General features: G+C 37.1%; 1 protein-coding gene across 3 annotated transcripts in view; it reads right to left on the bottom strand.

Annotated features, from left to right (window-relative positions):
• The window catches only part of DOCK1 (dedicator of cytokinesis 1), a 369,359-nt gene that overhangs the window by 109,142 nt on the left and 243,090 nt on the right, over positions 1 to 17,127 (bottom strand). For all 3 annotated transcript variants that reach the window (XM_063434591.1, XM_063434590.1, XM_063434592.1), the window contains exon 29: positions 14,781 to 14,875. In XM_063434591.1, coding sequence (XP_063290661.1) covers positions 14,781 to 14,875 — 95 coding nt within the window. The remainder of the gene's footprint in view (positions 1 to 14,780; positions 14,876 to 17,127) is intronic.

The following is a 17,127-nucleotide window of genomic DNA, read 5'->3' on the forward strand; positions in this document are numbered from 1 at the left end:
AGCATAGGGTAGGAGCCGTGTGTTATTGACCTGTTCTGGGATGCCTCGGAAGCGTAAGTTTTTTCGCCTGTGTCTGACCTCCATTGTGGTAATTGTGCGTCTAATTTGTTTTACCTGTGAGGTAAGGTCTTGTATATCACGGCTTGAGGTCTGGAGTTTTTCATCTCTGGAGGTTTCTCTTGTTTCTAGGCTGTTGATTTTCTGCCGTACCTCCTCCACCTCTGTCTGCACTTTCTGCAGGTCGTCCCTCCAGATCTGTCTCATCTCCATCAGGAGCCTTTTTATGTCGCCTTTTGTGGCAAGTGCTTAGTCTTCCTCAGACTCCGTGGTGTAAGATTGAGAGGGCAGTGAGACTTCCTCTTCCTGGGAGGCTTCATATGCCTGGGGTGTGCAGCGGGCCTCAGGCGCCATCTTAGGTCTCTGTGAGGTCGCAGGCCTCTCGAAAGCTAGTCTGATATCTGGCTGTTGGGGCTTGGTCGGACCTTGGTGCCTCTTGTTTTTCTTCCCCATTCTCTCTGCTTGGGGGGTGTCTGTCTCTCGGGTGGAATTTCCACGATTTCGTGGCGTTTTCCGTGTTTTTGCTCTGGGTCTGAGCGGAGCTCCGTGGGAAGACATCCGCTCAGTTTCGCTGTTTGCCACGCCCCCGTGCCACAAAGTTTTTATCGAATGTCAGAGAAACCGAACAGATACGCAAACTAATTTCGTACAAACTGAAAACGGAAACATTTCTGAACGAACCAAGATAAAAAATTCGTTCTGTGCATATCTCTAGTAAATATAAAGTCGGAATGATATGTTTTGATTTTTTTTTTTCATTTTAAAGGTTTGTTAATAAACAGTATTCCAGATCTGCTATGTTGATTAGGAATACAAAATGTAACTAATATTGTTAGAATTATTATTACTGGTATTTATAAAGTGTCAAAATATTTCACAACGCTGACTATTAATTTAAATGGGAATACAATAAACAAGGGTTAAAAATGTATGGTCATTTACACTTGTTTGAAACATAACATAAAAATATTAAATGTGCACAGCATTTCAGTTCAATAAACTTAGAGGATTAAAGACCCATTGAGAGTTCGTGTTGATAAATACACCCTAGGCCATGTGCTGGACTGTATTGATATCACAGTATATAATCAATTTAGTTTCTTTGATTGCATTAAATTAAAAAGAAACACAGATGACCTCTTTGCACCATTTTCATGAACAGAGCTACAATGGCAGCTGTAGGCCACATAGATACAGCAAAAATGAAAGTTGACACAGAATCCCAGTCCCAAAGCTACTTCTACTTATTTAGTGATTGCAAATAATTCTTTGTTCTATGGATCAAACATAATTCCAATACCTTCATTCAATGCAACTTTGTTGTACTCTATCAACTTCGAACTAAAATACTGTGTGAAGAAAGGTCAAATCCACACGCACTTGTGTATTAAAAAGTAAAGGAAATCCTTAATTTCTTAAATAAAAATAAAATAAAACTATGTATGTTGGTAAGGTCCTTTGGCAATTTCACACGTTTCTAGAAAATATATTGGCTACTGGAATCCTGCAGTAAATGCCCGACATGTTGTTGATCCCTTTGTATATGTGTATTTCAGTTTCTCTGTGCCACCATTTTGATCCTGTGAGCATCTTGGCTTTTCTTAATATAGTTTATAAAGAGATATGAGGATGATCAGTGAGTACACTGTCAGTGCCCACAGTGCCCACAGGATTATAAAATGTCAGCTTTCCATTCTTACAGGTCGGTCAGGACCTGCAAAACACTGATATATAAACACGATTAATTAAAAAGAAATAACTAGACTACCGAGACTGCCATTATTTTTAAATCTAGAGGGACGTTCTCAACAAGGCAGGCCACGATAAGTTAGGGTGGCATAGCTAGGTCTGGGCGTGAGGCCAATGGCAAATAATAATGCTTTAAGAGTACTCAAGATACCTTTGAAATGCCATACTTACCAAAGGATCTGAACACCTATTTGAGACTTACTCAGACACCATATATACAATTTCTCAAAAGACGAATAACATGCTTTATAATGCTTCCCAGATAATCAATAAGCTAGGTTTGAGTAAACTCAGCTTTACATTTCCTCATAGAGAATCACAGAATTCATATAGTGATTTATTTTAATGATATGTTCTTTTTCCATAGGGCTACAGAAGACTATATTCTAGTACCAGTTATAAAGGTCTACAGTATTTGTTTCTATCTGCAATCTTGAACTAAAAATTTATTTATTTTGCAATTTAGAACATATCATTACACGCTGCATTTGTTAAACAGACCAATATATTAATTTTTTAAAAGCAAACTGTAATTACCATCTGGACAGCTTTTCTTTGTGTAGCTTATATAAAATACACACAAATAAAATCTGATACATAATTCAAATGAGCAGTAAAACGCGGAACATTAGAGACTTCATTTATCGTTTACAAGAAAAGACAAATGAAAAAACATTTAGAAACAAGACAGGTATAATAAATGTCACTTGAGTTTGCTGGATGCTGGAAACTCAAACACATCATGATATTTACATCCTAAGAAGAGATAGAGTTAACATTTATATACACTAATATGGTTGAAAAAAATACAAAACATTCAGAGTACAGAATAGTAGATAGGGAGGAAAAAAGCATAAAACAAAAAATACATAAATAGATAAATATTGATTTTATTTTTCAAATATATTTCCCTAAAAAGAAGTTATGTGTAGGATTGGGCCATAAACCAACAAATTTGATCAGAAATAATTACTTGGTTTGTCCGAATATTTTAGGGCCGATTAGCCATTCTAGCATAGATTTCTATATAGGAAAATGGTGTAAAAGTCTACAAATTGTCACACATAGTCCATACTGAATTGGTGTTTCCTTCATCCAAGATCTGAAAAAATTGCATTATCTTTCATCTCTTTCCTATTCCTAACTATTCAGGACTAGGTGTTTTAGAATGCATGCATTAAACTATTTATGTGTCTTTTACGTATGTGAGAAACCAGTCACAAATGGAAGACTGCCTTTTTACATAATAGTTATAACAATGATCGATAGATCCTTCCTTTATTAAGCAAATTTGAAAGATGGACAACAACATTTCATGCCTCTGGTTTCAGATAATCACTAACTTTATACTCAGATTCGGGAGAGACCTGACGATTAGTTTAATCTCTTTCAAAAAAAATATACCATCCATCATTATTTAAAAAAAAAAAAAATAGATTAATTTTAACCTTAAATAATACCATTCTGTAAAAAAAAACAAAAAACACTAATGTATAAAATAGTGTTTTACCGAATTCTCCATGCTATACAGGAACACTCCAAGCACTATGACCACTACAGCATGTCGTGGTTACCAGGAGTGCCCTGAAGTCCGCCAATGTATGGTGTCAAACTGTTTGGTAACTATTTGAATTCTTACTTGGGGTTCACAGAGCCCACTCCACACCTCCTCTCAGCCAAAGCACTTTTATCGGGTTCAGCTCAGCAGAGCAAGGATTAGCTCACTGGCTAAGAGTGGTCAGCTGACACTCTCAGTCATAAGCTATCCCTGCGCTACAGTATTAAATAGTTTGACTCCGTACTAAATGGACACCAGTGCACTATAACCTTTACAGTGTGCTGTAGTGGTTATGAGCTTTGAATGTTCATTTAACAGATGCTCCTTTTAAATAATAGTAGAAACACTTTTCTATGGTGTTCCCTAGCCTGATGACAGCTTCACACCTACAAAGTCCATACCAATATTTATTTAATATATGCCAGTTGTGACCAGCTCTCCTTATTAAACAAAAACAAACACTCGTCCCAACAGGGAGTTGCCATCAGTGCAAGAAGAATCATTATATGATCAACCAAATACATTTTGTGTTGTATAATATTCGCGGCAGATTTTAGCTTTCGGTGAACTAAGTAAGCACTACCTCATGTAGAGTTGTTGGTAATTAAATGTCTGTGCTTGTTGCTATAAGCAAGGATAAAAAGGTTTCGCGTTAAGGAAGTTTCAAAGAGTCGATGCCCACATGACATCTATAAATCCCAATTAATCAGAATGTATACGTTAACAAGTTTATATAACCCATGGTTAAACCATAGAGCATGTGCGAGTGACACATTATAGAACTCATTGATTTGTTCAAATTACTTTTCTTTAAATGGTTAAATATATCTTAAAATCATCCGAGACTCTCTTGGAAACGGGAACAAAAACCTTTTTTATAATTGAACCTTAATAGTACTTTACAAATATGAGAATACTCAACTAGATGCAGGCATTTGATTTTTCACAAGAAAGGAAACTAATTGGTCCCCTCAGAAACACAGAGTTTATAAAAGCAGTTATTTTATGTCTATAGAAGAGGCTGTTTAATTGATCCTTAGTATGGAGATCTGTACCTGGAATATGTTTTGTTTATTGGCTGAAAGTCCCAAATGAATAGAAAACCTTAATTAAAGCCTTGAGGATTTCATTAGTTAAATTTGCATTTAAAAAAAAAAAATCTAACTATAAAAGACAAAGTATACAATAAATCCCATGTATATTCACTTTAAGGCGTCCTAACGTCAGGTTAATTTGGTTTGCAGAAGATAAATTTGGGTTTTATTAACCTACATTTATTACTCTAATATACAACGAAACATTGGCTGAAAAAAAGCTAAACAATTTTAAAGGGAAACTATCAATATCAAGTAAAATATATACTTGTTTTTTGCCAAAAAGTTATGATTTAATGAAAGTTGGTGTCATTTCTACCATAGGATAAGATTGGATTTTATTGGCCTTAAAAGAATGGCATCTCATTATAATGTACCTTGCTCTATTGACTGTAGGAGTCCTATTTTAATGTATCTAGATCAATAGAAGATGTTTTAAAGCTCTCGGATGTATCTACTGGCTACATGTTAATGCTTTTAATACAACATAGGGAGATAGCATACAATACCACAATAACAGATGCTACTGGACTTTTTACAAAATAGATAATAAGGCATAAAGGAAAAGCACACTCTAATAATGATATTTTACGCAATTTCCATTCTTCAACAACATACATGTTCTAAGAAAAAAAAACCTTATCAGAATAGTCCAAAAAGTACAGTAGTGCACCTCAATTTGGGTTCCTTCCCTTGGGAAGCAATTTGCTTTCAACAAAATGAATGTGTCACTTTGACATGTGCATATTTAATTAATCTTTTCAGGAAGTACTGAGGTACCGGTGCATTTCGCTTCCCTGTTTACCTCTAGATATTGATTGAGAAGATGTAGACAATACAGCATTGTTTTATTGATTTAAGACATTCACATAGGGGCTTCTTTATCGTGTGAAACATTTTACCCTTGCAATTGTTTTAGTGTGTTATAAGGGAATGGTATTTTCCAGGCAGCCAATTTATTTCACACTTTCATAATTCCCTAATCGTTTGCTAAAACACATGGCATAACATTTAACACCAAGCTGTGTTGCTAATATGAGAACACATATAAAATAGTAGTGGAACATACTGGCCCATTCACACTAAGATAGCAAAATGTATCTTGTGTGATACAATACAGATTATGATCATTTACATTTATCATATATCGATGGATTTGCATCACATGGACTTTAGTTTTAAGTGATGTAGATGCAAAATCAACTCAAGAATTTCTTCCAAGATCGACAACTGGTAAAGCAATTTACTTGTGAAGTCAAGCAACGCTGATCAAAAAAAACACACCAGTGTTCATTCATCAACTACTTTTTAAAGTCTTTCCAGGGTAATTACGTTTTATTTGTTAAATATTCAACGGAACAATACTGCAATAATACACTATGCATTCCATAAACACAATTAAAGAAATTAGATATATTGACTTATATTAAAATCTGCTGGTTTTAAATTAAAAAGATACTTAAGAAAAAAAAATCTGTTTTCAAGACTTCCGAACAGTAAAAACTGTTGTGAAATAATGACACAAACATAATATTGGAAAACAGCATGTCTCCTCAAGTCTCACTTTGTATGATTGATTTTAAGCCAAAACCGGAAAATATACACCCAGCTATATTTTTCTCTCAGCACATCGTCGACTTAAAGAAATTAGATAACTGAAGATCTCACCACCAAAGAATCTAGCAAATCTACACTCTGTGTACCATTTGGAAGCAACACAAAAGATGAAACATAGAGTCCAAAAGTAGTGTCCTTGCTTAGATGAGACACTGCTTATTGGTGCATTGCTCTCTGGTTAAAGATTTCCCTTGATTGGCAAAATCTAGGCAGAAATAGGTCATCTGGAAATACTCTTTAACCGCTATATTAGCCCAAACATTGCCATTCAGATTTCAATTCAGTTTGCAGTTTAGGTGTTAACCCCACTAGGCATGCAGAATGTAATATTTTGTCAGTTCCCCCTGATCTTTCAGAGAACATGGTTATAGATGAAGACCTTATCAGCACATGAAGGAGAGGAGGTGCATCAGTCAGCAATGACTGGACGACAAGAATGATCTTCAGAGCAGAAAACTGACTGACTCTAGAGAATGTATTAAATTAATAAGTGAAAACATTGGAGAGGGTTTTTTCTTCTGGTATAAAATAAATATTTTCTCAAATCTTTAAAGGACCACTATAGGCACCCAGACCACTTCAGGTGCCAGGTCCATCTAGGTTTAACCATTTTTGCTGTAAACATAGCAGTTTCAGAGAAACTGCTATGTTTACATATGGGTTAATCCAACCTCTAGTGGCTGTCTCATTGACAGCCGCTAGAGGCGCTTCAGCACTTCTCACTGTGATTTTTCACAGTGAAAAGACGCCAGCGTCCATAGGAAAGCATTTAAATCTTGAATTTAAAATGCTTTCCTATGAGACTGGCTGAATGCATGCGCGGGTCTTGCCATGCATGCGCATTCAGCCGATGACTGAAGAAGAGGGAGGAGAGTCCCAGCGCCGAGGGAGCCGGCGCTGGAAAAGAGGTAAGGGATTAACCCCTTCCTCCCCCTTCAGCGCCACGGGAGTGGGACCCTGAGGGTGAGGGCACCCTCAGGGCAGTATAGTGCCAGGAAAACGAGTTTGTTTTCCTGGCACTATAGTGGTCCTTTAAGGGTTTATTCTCTAAAGTGAGAATTCAAAGTGAATTTCAAATTTAAGAACACAGTAGCCTAACTGGAAGCAGGACTGTCTTGGATATTTTTACAGGTTTACTATTTTGGGCTTAAATGTAACATTTACTTTGAATTCTCACCCTGGCAACAAATTTCAAAGATCGGGAATTTTAAAACAGGAGGCTGGAATGTAACATAGCTCATTACAGGAAACCTGATTTGGAAGTCTCATTAGACTTCAGTTAATCTTCGATGACTTCTAAGATTGTACATTGGTCACTTCTGCAGATCAATAGGAAAAAAGAAATAGGAAAAAAAGAGCATATTGCTCAGAATTTCTGAATTGGGAAAGTTGAGATAAAATGTAGTCTGCGTTACAATCCAAAATCAGTAAATTTAGAAACACATAGAGAACATTCTAGTGGTCAGTCAGATTTCAAATCTTATTACAGGAAAAAGTTGTCCAAAATCCTAAACTAAAAATCAAGAGATTACCGAGAGATTCCAATGTGAAGGGAAATAGGAAGGATGTAGAAAAAAGCATTAAGAAAATCAAACAATAAGGCCAAAATGCTTGAACAATTTTCATAGAAAGTTGATAGGGTGATTTTGACCTGACGTGAGGATACGAAGCCACTGCATCATGTGCATGTTTAATGGGAAAGAATAGCATTGCAATAAAATGATATATTGGAAGAAGGGGGCATTCAGGAAACAGTGGAGAGACTGGAACAACTTTGAAGAAAGAAAGAAAAATAATAATACTGAATTCATCAGAGTCAAGATTTTGTATCCTGTAGGTCTAATTTTAGAGAAGGAAGCTTTACTCAATAGAAATAGAATACTACATTCAAATTCTAAAATGTGATTGCCAATTTGTTTCCTACTACCAAAATGGGACTGGGAGAAGTATTTTAGCATTCTCTGAAGACCTACCAATGTTGTTAACGTCTAAACTGCACTTTAAATCTTGAACAAGTTCTCAAGCTATGCGATCAATGTCACACATTTAAAAAATTGCTTCAGGAGATTTATATATTTACCATCAAGGTCATACAACTCCTCAGGCTATGCGATCAATGTCACATGTTTAAAAAAATTTGCTTCAAGTCATTCACATATTTGCCATCAAGGTCATAGGGCTTCTCTATAACCTACATCTTAGCAGTATACAATATTTTCAAATTTTATTAAAAAAAAAAAAAATCCTTTAAGAATAACAATGATGAATATCATACCAAGTTACAGTGCATGCTTTTCTTTCCAACTGACACATCCAGATCAGAGGGCACTTGAAGACCAAGTACAGTATCTTGAAGGCCGGGAAATAAAATAAAAGTGCTTCACAAATTAATAAAGGAAGCGTCAAGATGCAGTTAGGCTGATCTGTTATTGAGTATCATTTCATTAAGGGTAGTTATGACTAATGTACATTTGTTTCTCTTGATATGGCAAAGGAAGTATTTAATATTTTTTTTCCGGCTTTTAACTTATAATAACTTTTTCACCGCACTACTTCTAAATCACTCTAATTTACTCTGTCCCCTCATCCACTTCTCTGATTAGACACCTTAAATATAGCTTCCTGTATGTCAGGTGCTTGTTTGGAGTTCATTAAATGTACCTATTGAATCCTCAATGAGGCTTCTTGATCCTGCATGGTACAAAAAGTACTTGGCTTCATTCCGTACATGAACCACTTCGGAGAGATGAAGCATTACTGAGTTAAGCACTCGTTCTTCAACACATAGCACTCGCGACTTTATAAATTGCAAGATAAGATTGATCTACATGATCATGTAGCAACAGCTGAATATATTTTCATTCGTAAGAAATTGATTTTTGCTAAAAACCACAAAAAAGACAATTCAAAAGTTATCACTGTTTTATTTCAGATACTGGATATTGCTGCCTTGTTAAACAGAGTGTACAGTTGTATCTAAAAAAAACAATTAAAGAGAATGATACATTTTGAAAGAAAATACACTTTTAAATTGAAAGGATTTTCTATAACTTAAAAAAAATGTTAGTTGTAATGTGCAGGTTTTTTTCTAGTTATTGTTTTTTTATTTTTACATATGAAGTTCTTATCTTAAAATATTTCCATTTTATGAAAAACTATTCAGCTCTGCACTACACATTTAAATGACACAATAAAGCTATAAATTAAAACTAGAAAAATAAGCATTTATTTTCATGTACGTTTCTTTAAGCATGCCCACATACAATGTTTTTAGTTTAAGGGAGATATGTATTTTTAGTTTTATTCATTATCAGCCCTCTGTGGCTAAAAAAAGATAACATTTGATCCTGCAACAGCCGCCAGCCAGCATTAGGCTACAGTGGCCCAACAAGAAATTGAATGGTCTCCCAATTCTAACACCAAGTTTCAAGAACTGAATCTCTCGACAATGTCTGTTTGATTTTATGACACATGAGAGTTGTTCACGATCCAGTGCAAGTAGATGTTCGATATAGTTTTCTGAACTACAGTCTTAATTGTATGTATATTTCCAACATAATCCAATAGTGTTACAATCTTTTACTGTTGGTAATACCACCAAGCTAGAAATCATTATCAAATTCAAACAGCAAAAGCCAATGGAAGAAAGATTGAACTTGATGGACACATGTCTTTTCAACTACATAGCTATGTAACTGTCCTTAAAGGGACACTATAGTCACCAGAACAACTACAGCTTATTGTATTTGTTCTGATGATTCTAAACATTCCCTCCAGGCTTTTTCCAGAGAAAAGGCAGTGTTTACATTACAGCCTAGGGATTACACCTTTGGCCACTCCTCACAGTATGCAGCACTGCCATTCAGTGTCTCCACCCTCTGCATGGAGACGCTGAACTTTTCACGTAAAGATTCATTGATTCAATGCATCTCTATGAAGAGATGCTGATTGGCAAGGGTTGTGTTTGGCTTGTGCTGGTTCTGCCCCTGATCTGCCCCCTTGACAGAATCAGCCAATCCAATGTTTTCCTATGGGAAAGCATTGTGATTGGCTGAGAGAATCAATTCTAACGAGGTTAGCCAAGTAGGCAGGTCAGGGGCAGAGCCAGCAGCAGCAGACTTGAATAAAAGTAAGATTTTGATATTTTAGAAGGGCAAGGTGGTGCAGGGGGGCTGAATGGTGTTTTTAACCTTACTGGGTCAGGAACCCATGAATGTTTGTCTTTCTGACCCTATACTGTTCCTTTAATTTATATTATCTAAAGATCACAGAAAAAAATGGATATATCTTAAAAAAGATTTGACCAATCTGCTTGGCTCATTTTATAGTACAGAAAACTGTCATTGCATTTTTTGTACCTTTATTTAACCCCTTAAGGACACATGACGTGTCTGACACGTCATGATTCCCTTTTATTCCAGAAGTTTGGTCCTTAAGGGGTTAATAGTGATACTTTTTGGACATTTTTAATGTAGGGTAGATGTACATTTCTTTTCTTGATTGTTACTTTGGTAACAATGTTTATTTGTAAATTATTTGCTTTAATTGATCAACCAACAACCATTTGTACACACTGCACTATTGTTTCCGGACACCATATTAAGGGAAGTGCTCATGTGCAGGAACAGTGCATACTTTTTCGAGTTTTGGTACATTAGTTCACAAGTGTTTTCAAGGATTATATATTTTGTTGGCTTCTAAAATAAATAAGGCAAACATGGTTCCATTAATGTGTTGTTATATCTTCTTCATGATTCCGATCTCAAAACCTGGTCTGTTTAAACACTTTTGCTGATAATGGTTAAAGTGTTGTTGACATTTATCATGATAGAAGCCAATTATTGGCTCATGAGCTCATTTTTGTTTTAGAAGCAGGAGAACAGGTGTGCCTAATAAAGCAGCCACTTGGCATATACCATAATTCCATATATTTCCTACACTTATATGCATGCGTATAGACCTCCTTCTAAATGTCTATATACAACTTCAGTGTACAGTCTCATAAATCACTCTTCATCACCGTGCTTACAGAACACAAAACGAAATGTGTTTTTCTTCAAAAACTGTTGCTGTTAATGATGTATGACAAGAAACACAACATCAATATTAATTAACATGATTTTGCAAGGCTAAAACCACTAACACGCTACTAAAGCAATTTATTTTCTATGCCGGCAACCTAGATCTTGTGAACCTGTGTGCTACTTTTAAAAAAAATCATATTCAAATAGCTGCAAACCTGGCATTTAAGTGTTCTAAAAAAAAAATATGAGAGAAGAAACCTCTACTAAATGCCACTGTAACCAAACTGTTCCACATTCTTGTAGCAAGAACCTATTTGGAGAGTTCAATAAATTTACATCCTCTGACAATGAACACAGCGCATGTCACTCAATGCAAAATGCCAGATAAAGGCGGCCTGACAGGTTAGCTTTAGAATGATTCACATGGACAGAATGAGAACACAGACCTACCCATGGAAATTAGGTAACCTCTGAGACAATGTCTGCAAACGGCAATTTAACGAATGCCTATTTTAACGCGCTATTAAAAATATACACTATAAAAATCCAATTACTGATTTGAAGCATTTGATGTATTTCAATGTTTAAAAATTCCACAGATGGACACAAATGGATAGGTGCCAGCCCAATTAGTCTGCCAGTACCCGTAGTTTGTCTTAGGCTGGCTGAATGCCACGTAGCCACTCAGGCTTTTAATGCTGAAGAAGAAAATAAACAGACAAAAGAGTACAACTGAAATATAAACAAACAAACACTTGTGTAGAAAGACATGAAAAGATAAGATAAAAGATGGCTCCATGTGAATCAATCTTTATTCAATTACAATCAACTGATGGCTATCTTTAAATATTATCCTCACACATCAGTGGAGCTAGTCATAGAATTGGATAGAACTCACCAATCGCTCACCACAACCACTATAGCTCAGTGAAGTGGTATTGTGCCATACATTTATGGGTGCCCTCTTTTTTTTATTTATTTTTTTTTACTTTTAATATAGTTGATGGGTCTTTTTTTTTTAATTTCAATTTGTTGCTATGAAGATTTAGTTTTTTTAATGATATACATGTTTGTATTACTAAGCACGAGGACCGAATCTTGTATTTGCACAAACTACCATCCACAGCACTTTAAACTTAATATGAATATATGCGTACGAATCCTGATAAGCTCATAAGAAAGAGGGGCTTCAGAGGACGAATGTGGTAGAAGGCAACTGAAGAAACCAAGAAAGGCTATCCCCTATGGTTTAACTATATTAATAATGGTGGTGCAGTTAAAAATGTCCCAGAGTATCACGGCCCAAGAGAAGTTTATCCTTGTGATACTGCTCTTCTGGGTTTGCAGGAGAGACATGTGTTCCTCTTACTACATTCTACATGTTCTAGCAAAGACAACACGTATTGTGATATGTAATTTGACCATGCTCAGTGCATTACAATTGAAAATGCTGGAGTGACATGCAACACCTGATCAAAGCTCTTCTTTACCAATGTTACACAACCAGAAACAACAGACCTCACATACTTACCTCCCAACCAGCAAACACAAGCCACGGGAGGGTAAGATCAGATAAAGGGGACCAAACTGAATTGACTTTCCTAGCAGCTTCTCTCCTGACTAAGAGGGATACTTGGAATGTAAGCGATATATGATATACCGTCTAGGGAAGATGAATACTGTAGTACAACAGTGCCTTTATGGTGTCTTCTGCAGAGTGACATTGCTTACAGTTTGCTGCCATTTAGAATGATACAAACACATGACGGATTGCTACATAGGGCTGAACAGAAAATGCAGAAGGGGACTTTGAGAACCAGAACCTTAATTAGATGTAATGACTCTCTCGCAGTTGCAACCAAGCACTTGACCTACTTCAACTCTTGGGAGCTTAAAATAGGAGCATATTTTAAGAAGACGTGAAACATTCATAGCCTGCATATGCAGCACTGGTGCTGCAGTGAACGTTTTGTTAACACACAATGAAAATTGAAATAGAAAAAAACCGGAAATGGGTAACTAAACATGGTAATTAAATAGAAGAGAATATTTTGAAGATCAAAACTGACGAGTACTTGGATATTATATAATTAGAATACAATCAGAACAACAAGGTCTTTGAAGTATTCATTGGTTAGTTTGCGCGCGCGCGCGCACACACACACACACACACACACACACTCACACTCTCTCTCATTTTGTCTCTGAACATTATAATGCATCCACTAAAATTTCTAAACCAGTCAAGAGTTACTGAAAAAGGACTTGCGTCCATCAAGTTTAGACTCTTTCACATCTGGTATTGCTATTCGTGTTCACTAAAAAGGGTGCTCTAAGCACCATAACTACTATATTCTGTTGTAGTGGTTATGGTGCCATTTGGCTCTGGGTGTTGTCTATGAGCATATGTGGACTAGCCTCCTAATCTCCTTTTTAAAGGGTCACTCAAATCATAACAAGCACTTCAGTGATTTGACAGTTTAGCTTTAACAGTTTTGTTCCAAACATGCAGTGAGAACACATCTGTATTCTGTAAGGGTTATCTGCTAAACTGATGTGTGTATTGGCAACCTGCATTTCCTTATACTATGTTTATTTAACTATAATTCAAAGCTTTACCAACAAAAATGTTAGTAATAATATACAAGGGTCCAGGGAGCCAAAGCTTCTTAAGGTGATACAACTAGATGCAAATTTATTTCCCCTATTTTACAAATAAATACATGGTTGAAACTCTTCTCAGGCTGAGACTGGTGAAAAGAAGTTGACTAACTTACTACCTTCTTTAAAAGTCTATTAACACCTGGTGTGAAATTATCCCACAATTCTTTTCAGTCATAAAGCTCTACAAAATCCATGTTTGCTGAATTCTTGCAGCGAAAAAAAAAACCTACAGTTTGCCATAGTATTATAAAACGGACATTTAAATAGAATTTTTGCAAACTATTTACATGGGATATTGTGACATTATATCTCCTAAAATACAAATGCATATGTATTCTCATTAACCTTTTTAACCCCTCTGCATTAAAGTTGGTAGTATTGTGTTTGATTTAGTGAGCATTGGAGTCAGTGCACATTCATACCTGGCCAAGTAATATGGCTCAGGTAACGAGGCTTGCTTACCTGGCAAAGCCAAGTGCAGTATAAATGCAGGGACTCACTCAGCCTATCAATGCTGTCTTAATATGGGCAAAATTAAGATTGAGAATGGAGACTTTCTTATTAAAGGGTTAATCTAGCCAAAAATCACCCCCAATTAAAAAACAATTGCCGTCTCTTCTTCTCGCTGTAGGGGCGATGACGTTACGGAGGATGGGCGGCATGGGGGGAGGAGAGGGGTCATTCCGGTCACTAGCTGGTTGTGTGCTCTGATGACAAACATCCAATGTGCACAAAACTGACATTAGTCAGCCTGGAACTCTTGTTCTGGGCTGTCCAATGACGCCCCAGTGATGCTGCTTGAGGTGTTATACCTCCAGTTGGAAATGGGTTAATGCAACATTTCTTTAACATTAAAAATAAAAAGATATATATATATATATATATATATATATATTTTTTTTTTTTTTTAAATCCACATTGTGGGACCAAACAAACAAAAAAAAAAAAAACACGAAAAAAATCCAAAACATCAAAATCGTCGTTATTGAAACCCTTCTAGAAAATCCGTGTACTTACTTATTCTGCATCATGTTCATGATAACCCAGTCAGAAGGATAAACATTCTTTCCAATGAGATTCTTGAACATGATAAATGTTTCCATCAGAAAATCCTAAACAAAAAGAAAAACTGTTGAGAAAAGAGATGTAGGGGATAAAGTGCTTCTACATTTCATGAAAACTCACTTGATTAATAGCCGTAGTTTACTTTAACAACTTGGGAGAAAATATACATAAAGTGGCAATCAACAACGCAACAGGATATTGAATTTACTAGGGTTTAATGTCTTATTCTAACCATACATACTATTATATGTAGATACCAGAATGTGCTAAATGCACCACAAACATTCAGGAAACAAATGACGAATTGTGATCCCATCATATTAAACAATTTAAGCAAACAATGGCTGCTATTTAAAGGTACACTCTAGGCACCATAACAACTTTGCAGAATTTGATGTAGAGTGTACTATGCTCTCACCGTCACTGCTCACGGGGGGCTTATAATTGCAGCAATTTTAAAGAAAAACAAATTGCTGCAGATATAAGCCTGCCTCATGTAAAGTCACAAAAGCAAACTTTAAAGTTATTGTTTGTTTTGTAGATTTTGTTTCACGTGTGACATCCTGCATGTCAGTTGGTGACTAAGTAAAAAGCTTCACATAACTGTAAAACTGCGGTAAATTCTGCGTTGGAGTAAGCCAACAGGTTAACTAAAACTCCCACAAACACATGTTGTGATAAAGTACTTTTATAGTTGGAGGGAAGCACAGCTTCCACTGTGACATATGCAAGTGAAGGGGTTGGCATAAAGTTACTGTGAGTTTTGCAGAATGTTGCTTTTATACTGATCGGCAATAACATTAAAACCGTTGACAGGTAAAGTGAATAACATTGATTATATCGTTACAACGGCACCTGTCAAGGGTTGAGATATATTAGGCAGCAAGGGAACAGTCAGTTCTTGGATTCCACGTGTTGGAAGCACAAAAGTAGTGCAAGGAAGGACAACTGGAGAATGGCACCCAAGGCTCACTGATGCATGTGGGGAGTAAAGGCTAGCCAATCTGGTCTGATCACACAGAAGAGCTACAGAAGCTCAAATTGCTGGAAAGTTGATGCTTGCCATGGTAGAAAGGTGTCAGAATACACCTACACATAAATAGTTTTCTGCGTACGGAGCTACGTGGCCACAGACCGTTCAGAGTGCCTGTGATGACCTCTGTCTACCACTGAAAGCGTTTTCAATGGGGACACGAGTGTTCGGACTCAGATGGATGGGATGAAGGCAGGCCGGTGAAGGCAGTGCTATGCTCTGGACAATGGTCCGCTGGGTCCTGCCATTCATGTCGATGTTGCTTTGACACATACAACCTACCTAGCGATTGTTGCAGACCATGTACACCCTTTCAAGGCAATAGTGTTCCCTGATGGCTATGGCCTCTTTCAGCAGTATAATGCACCCTGCCACACTGCAAAAATTGTTCAGGAATGGTTTTATTAACATGACAAAGTGTTCAGGGTGTTGCCTTGGCCTCCAAATTTACCAGCTGTCAATCTGATTGAGCATCTGTGGGATGTGCTGGAACAACAAATCCGATCCATGGAGGCCCCACCTCACAACATGCAGGACTTAAAGGATCTGTTACTAATGTCTTGGTACTAGCAGTGCCGGCACTACCATAAGTCGGCACAGGCGACTGCTTTGGGTGCACCGGCCCTGGGGGACAAGATCTGGCTGACTGGCAGTAGGGAGCACTCCCTTCAGTCAGTCATTTCTCAACCCCGGTCTCACAGGAAGTAGGCAAAGGGAGCGCTGAACTGCTTCCTGTTAGACCAGTGATGAGAGAAGAGAAGGAAATGGGAGACATGGGAGGGATGGCATTATTAGACATATTGGGGTCTGAGGGAATGAGACCCTTTTGAACAATGAGATACATTGGGAGGCTGGGGGAATTAGACACATGGGGGAGACTGGGAGATTGAGACACATGGGGGGGAGACTGGGAGAATGAGACACATGGGGGGAGACTGGGAGAATGAGACACATGGGTGGAGACTGGGAGAATGAGACACATGGGGAGAGACTGGGAGAATGAGACACATGGGGGAGACTGGGAGAATGAGACACATGGGGGAGACTGGGAGAATGAGACACATGGGGGGAGACTGGGAGAATGAGACACATGGGGGAGACTGGGAGAATGAGACACATGGGGGGGGGGACACGTCTTGTGAGGTCCATACCTCGATGCATTAGAGCTGTTTTGGCAGCATGAGGTGTACCTAAAAAATATTATGTATGTGGTTTCAATGTTGGGACTGATCAGGGTTAGTGATGTACCAAACTGTCGCTGGCGAA

This window comes from Pelobates fuscus, chromosome 10 (assembly GCF_036172605.1).
Source record: "Pelobates fuscus isolate aPelFus1 chromosome 10, aPelFus1.pri, whole genome shotgun sequence".
Classification (NCBI taxonomy): Eukaryota; Metazoa; Chordata; class Amphibia; order Anura; family Pelobatidae; genus Pelobates; species Pelobates fuscus.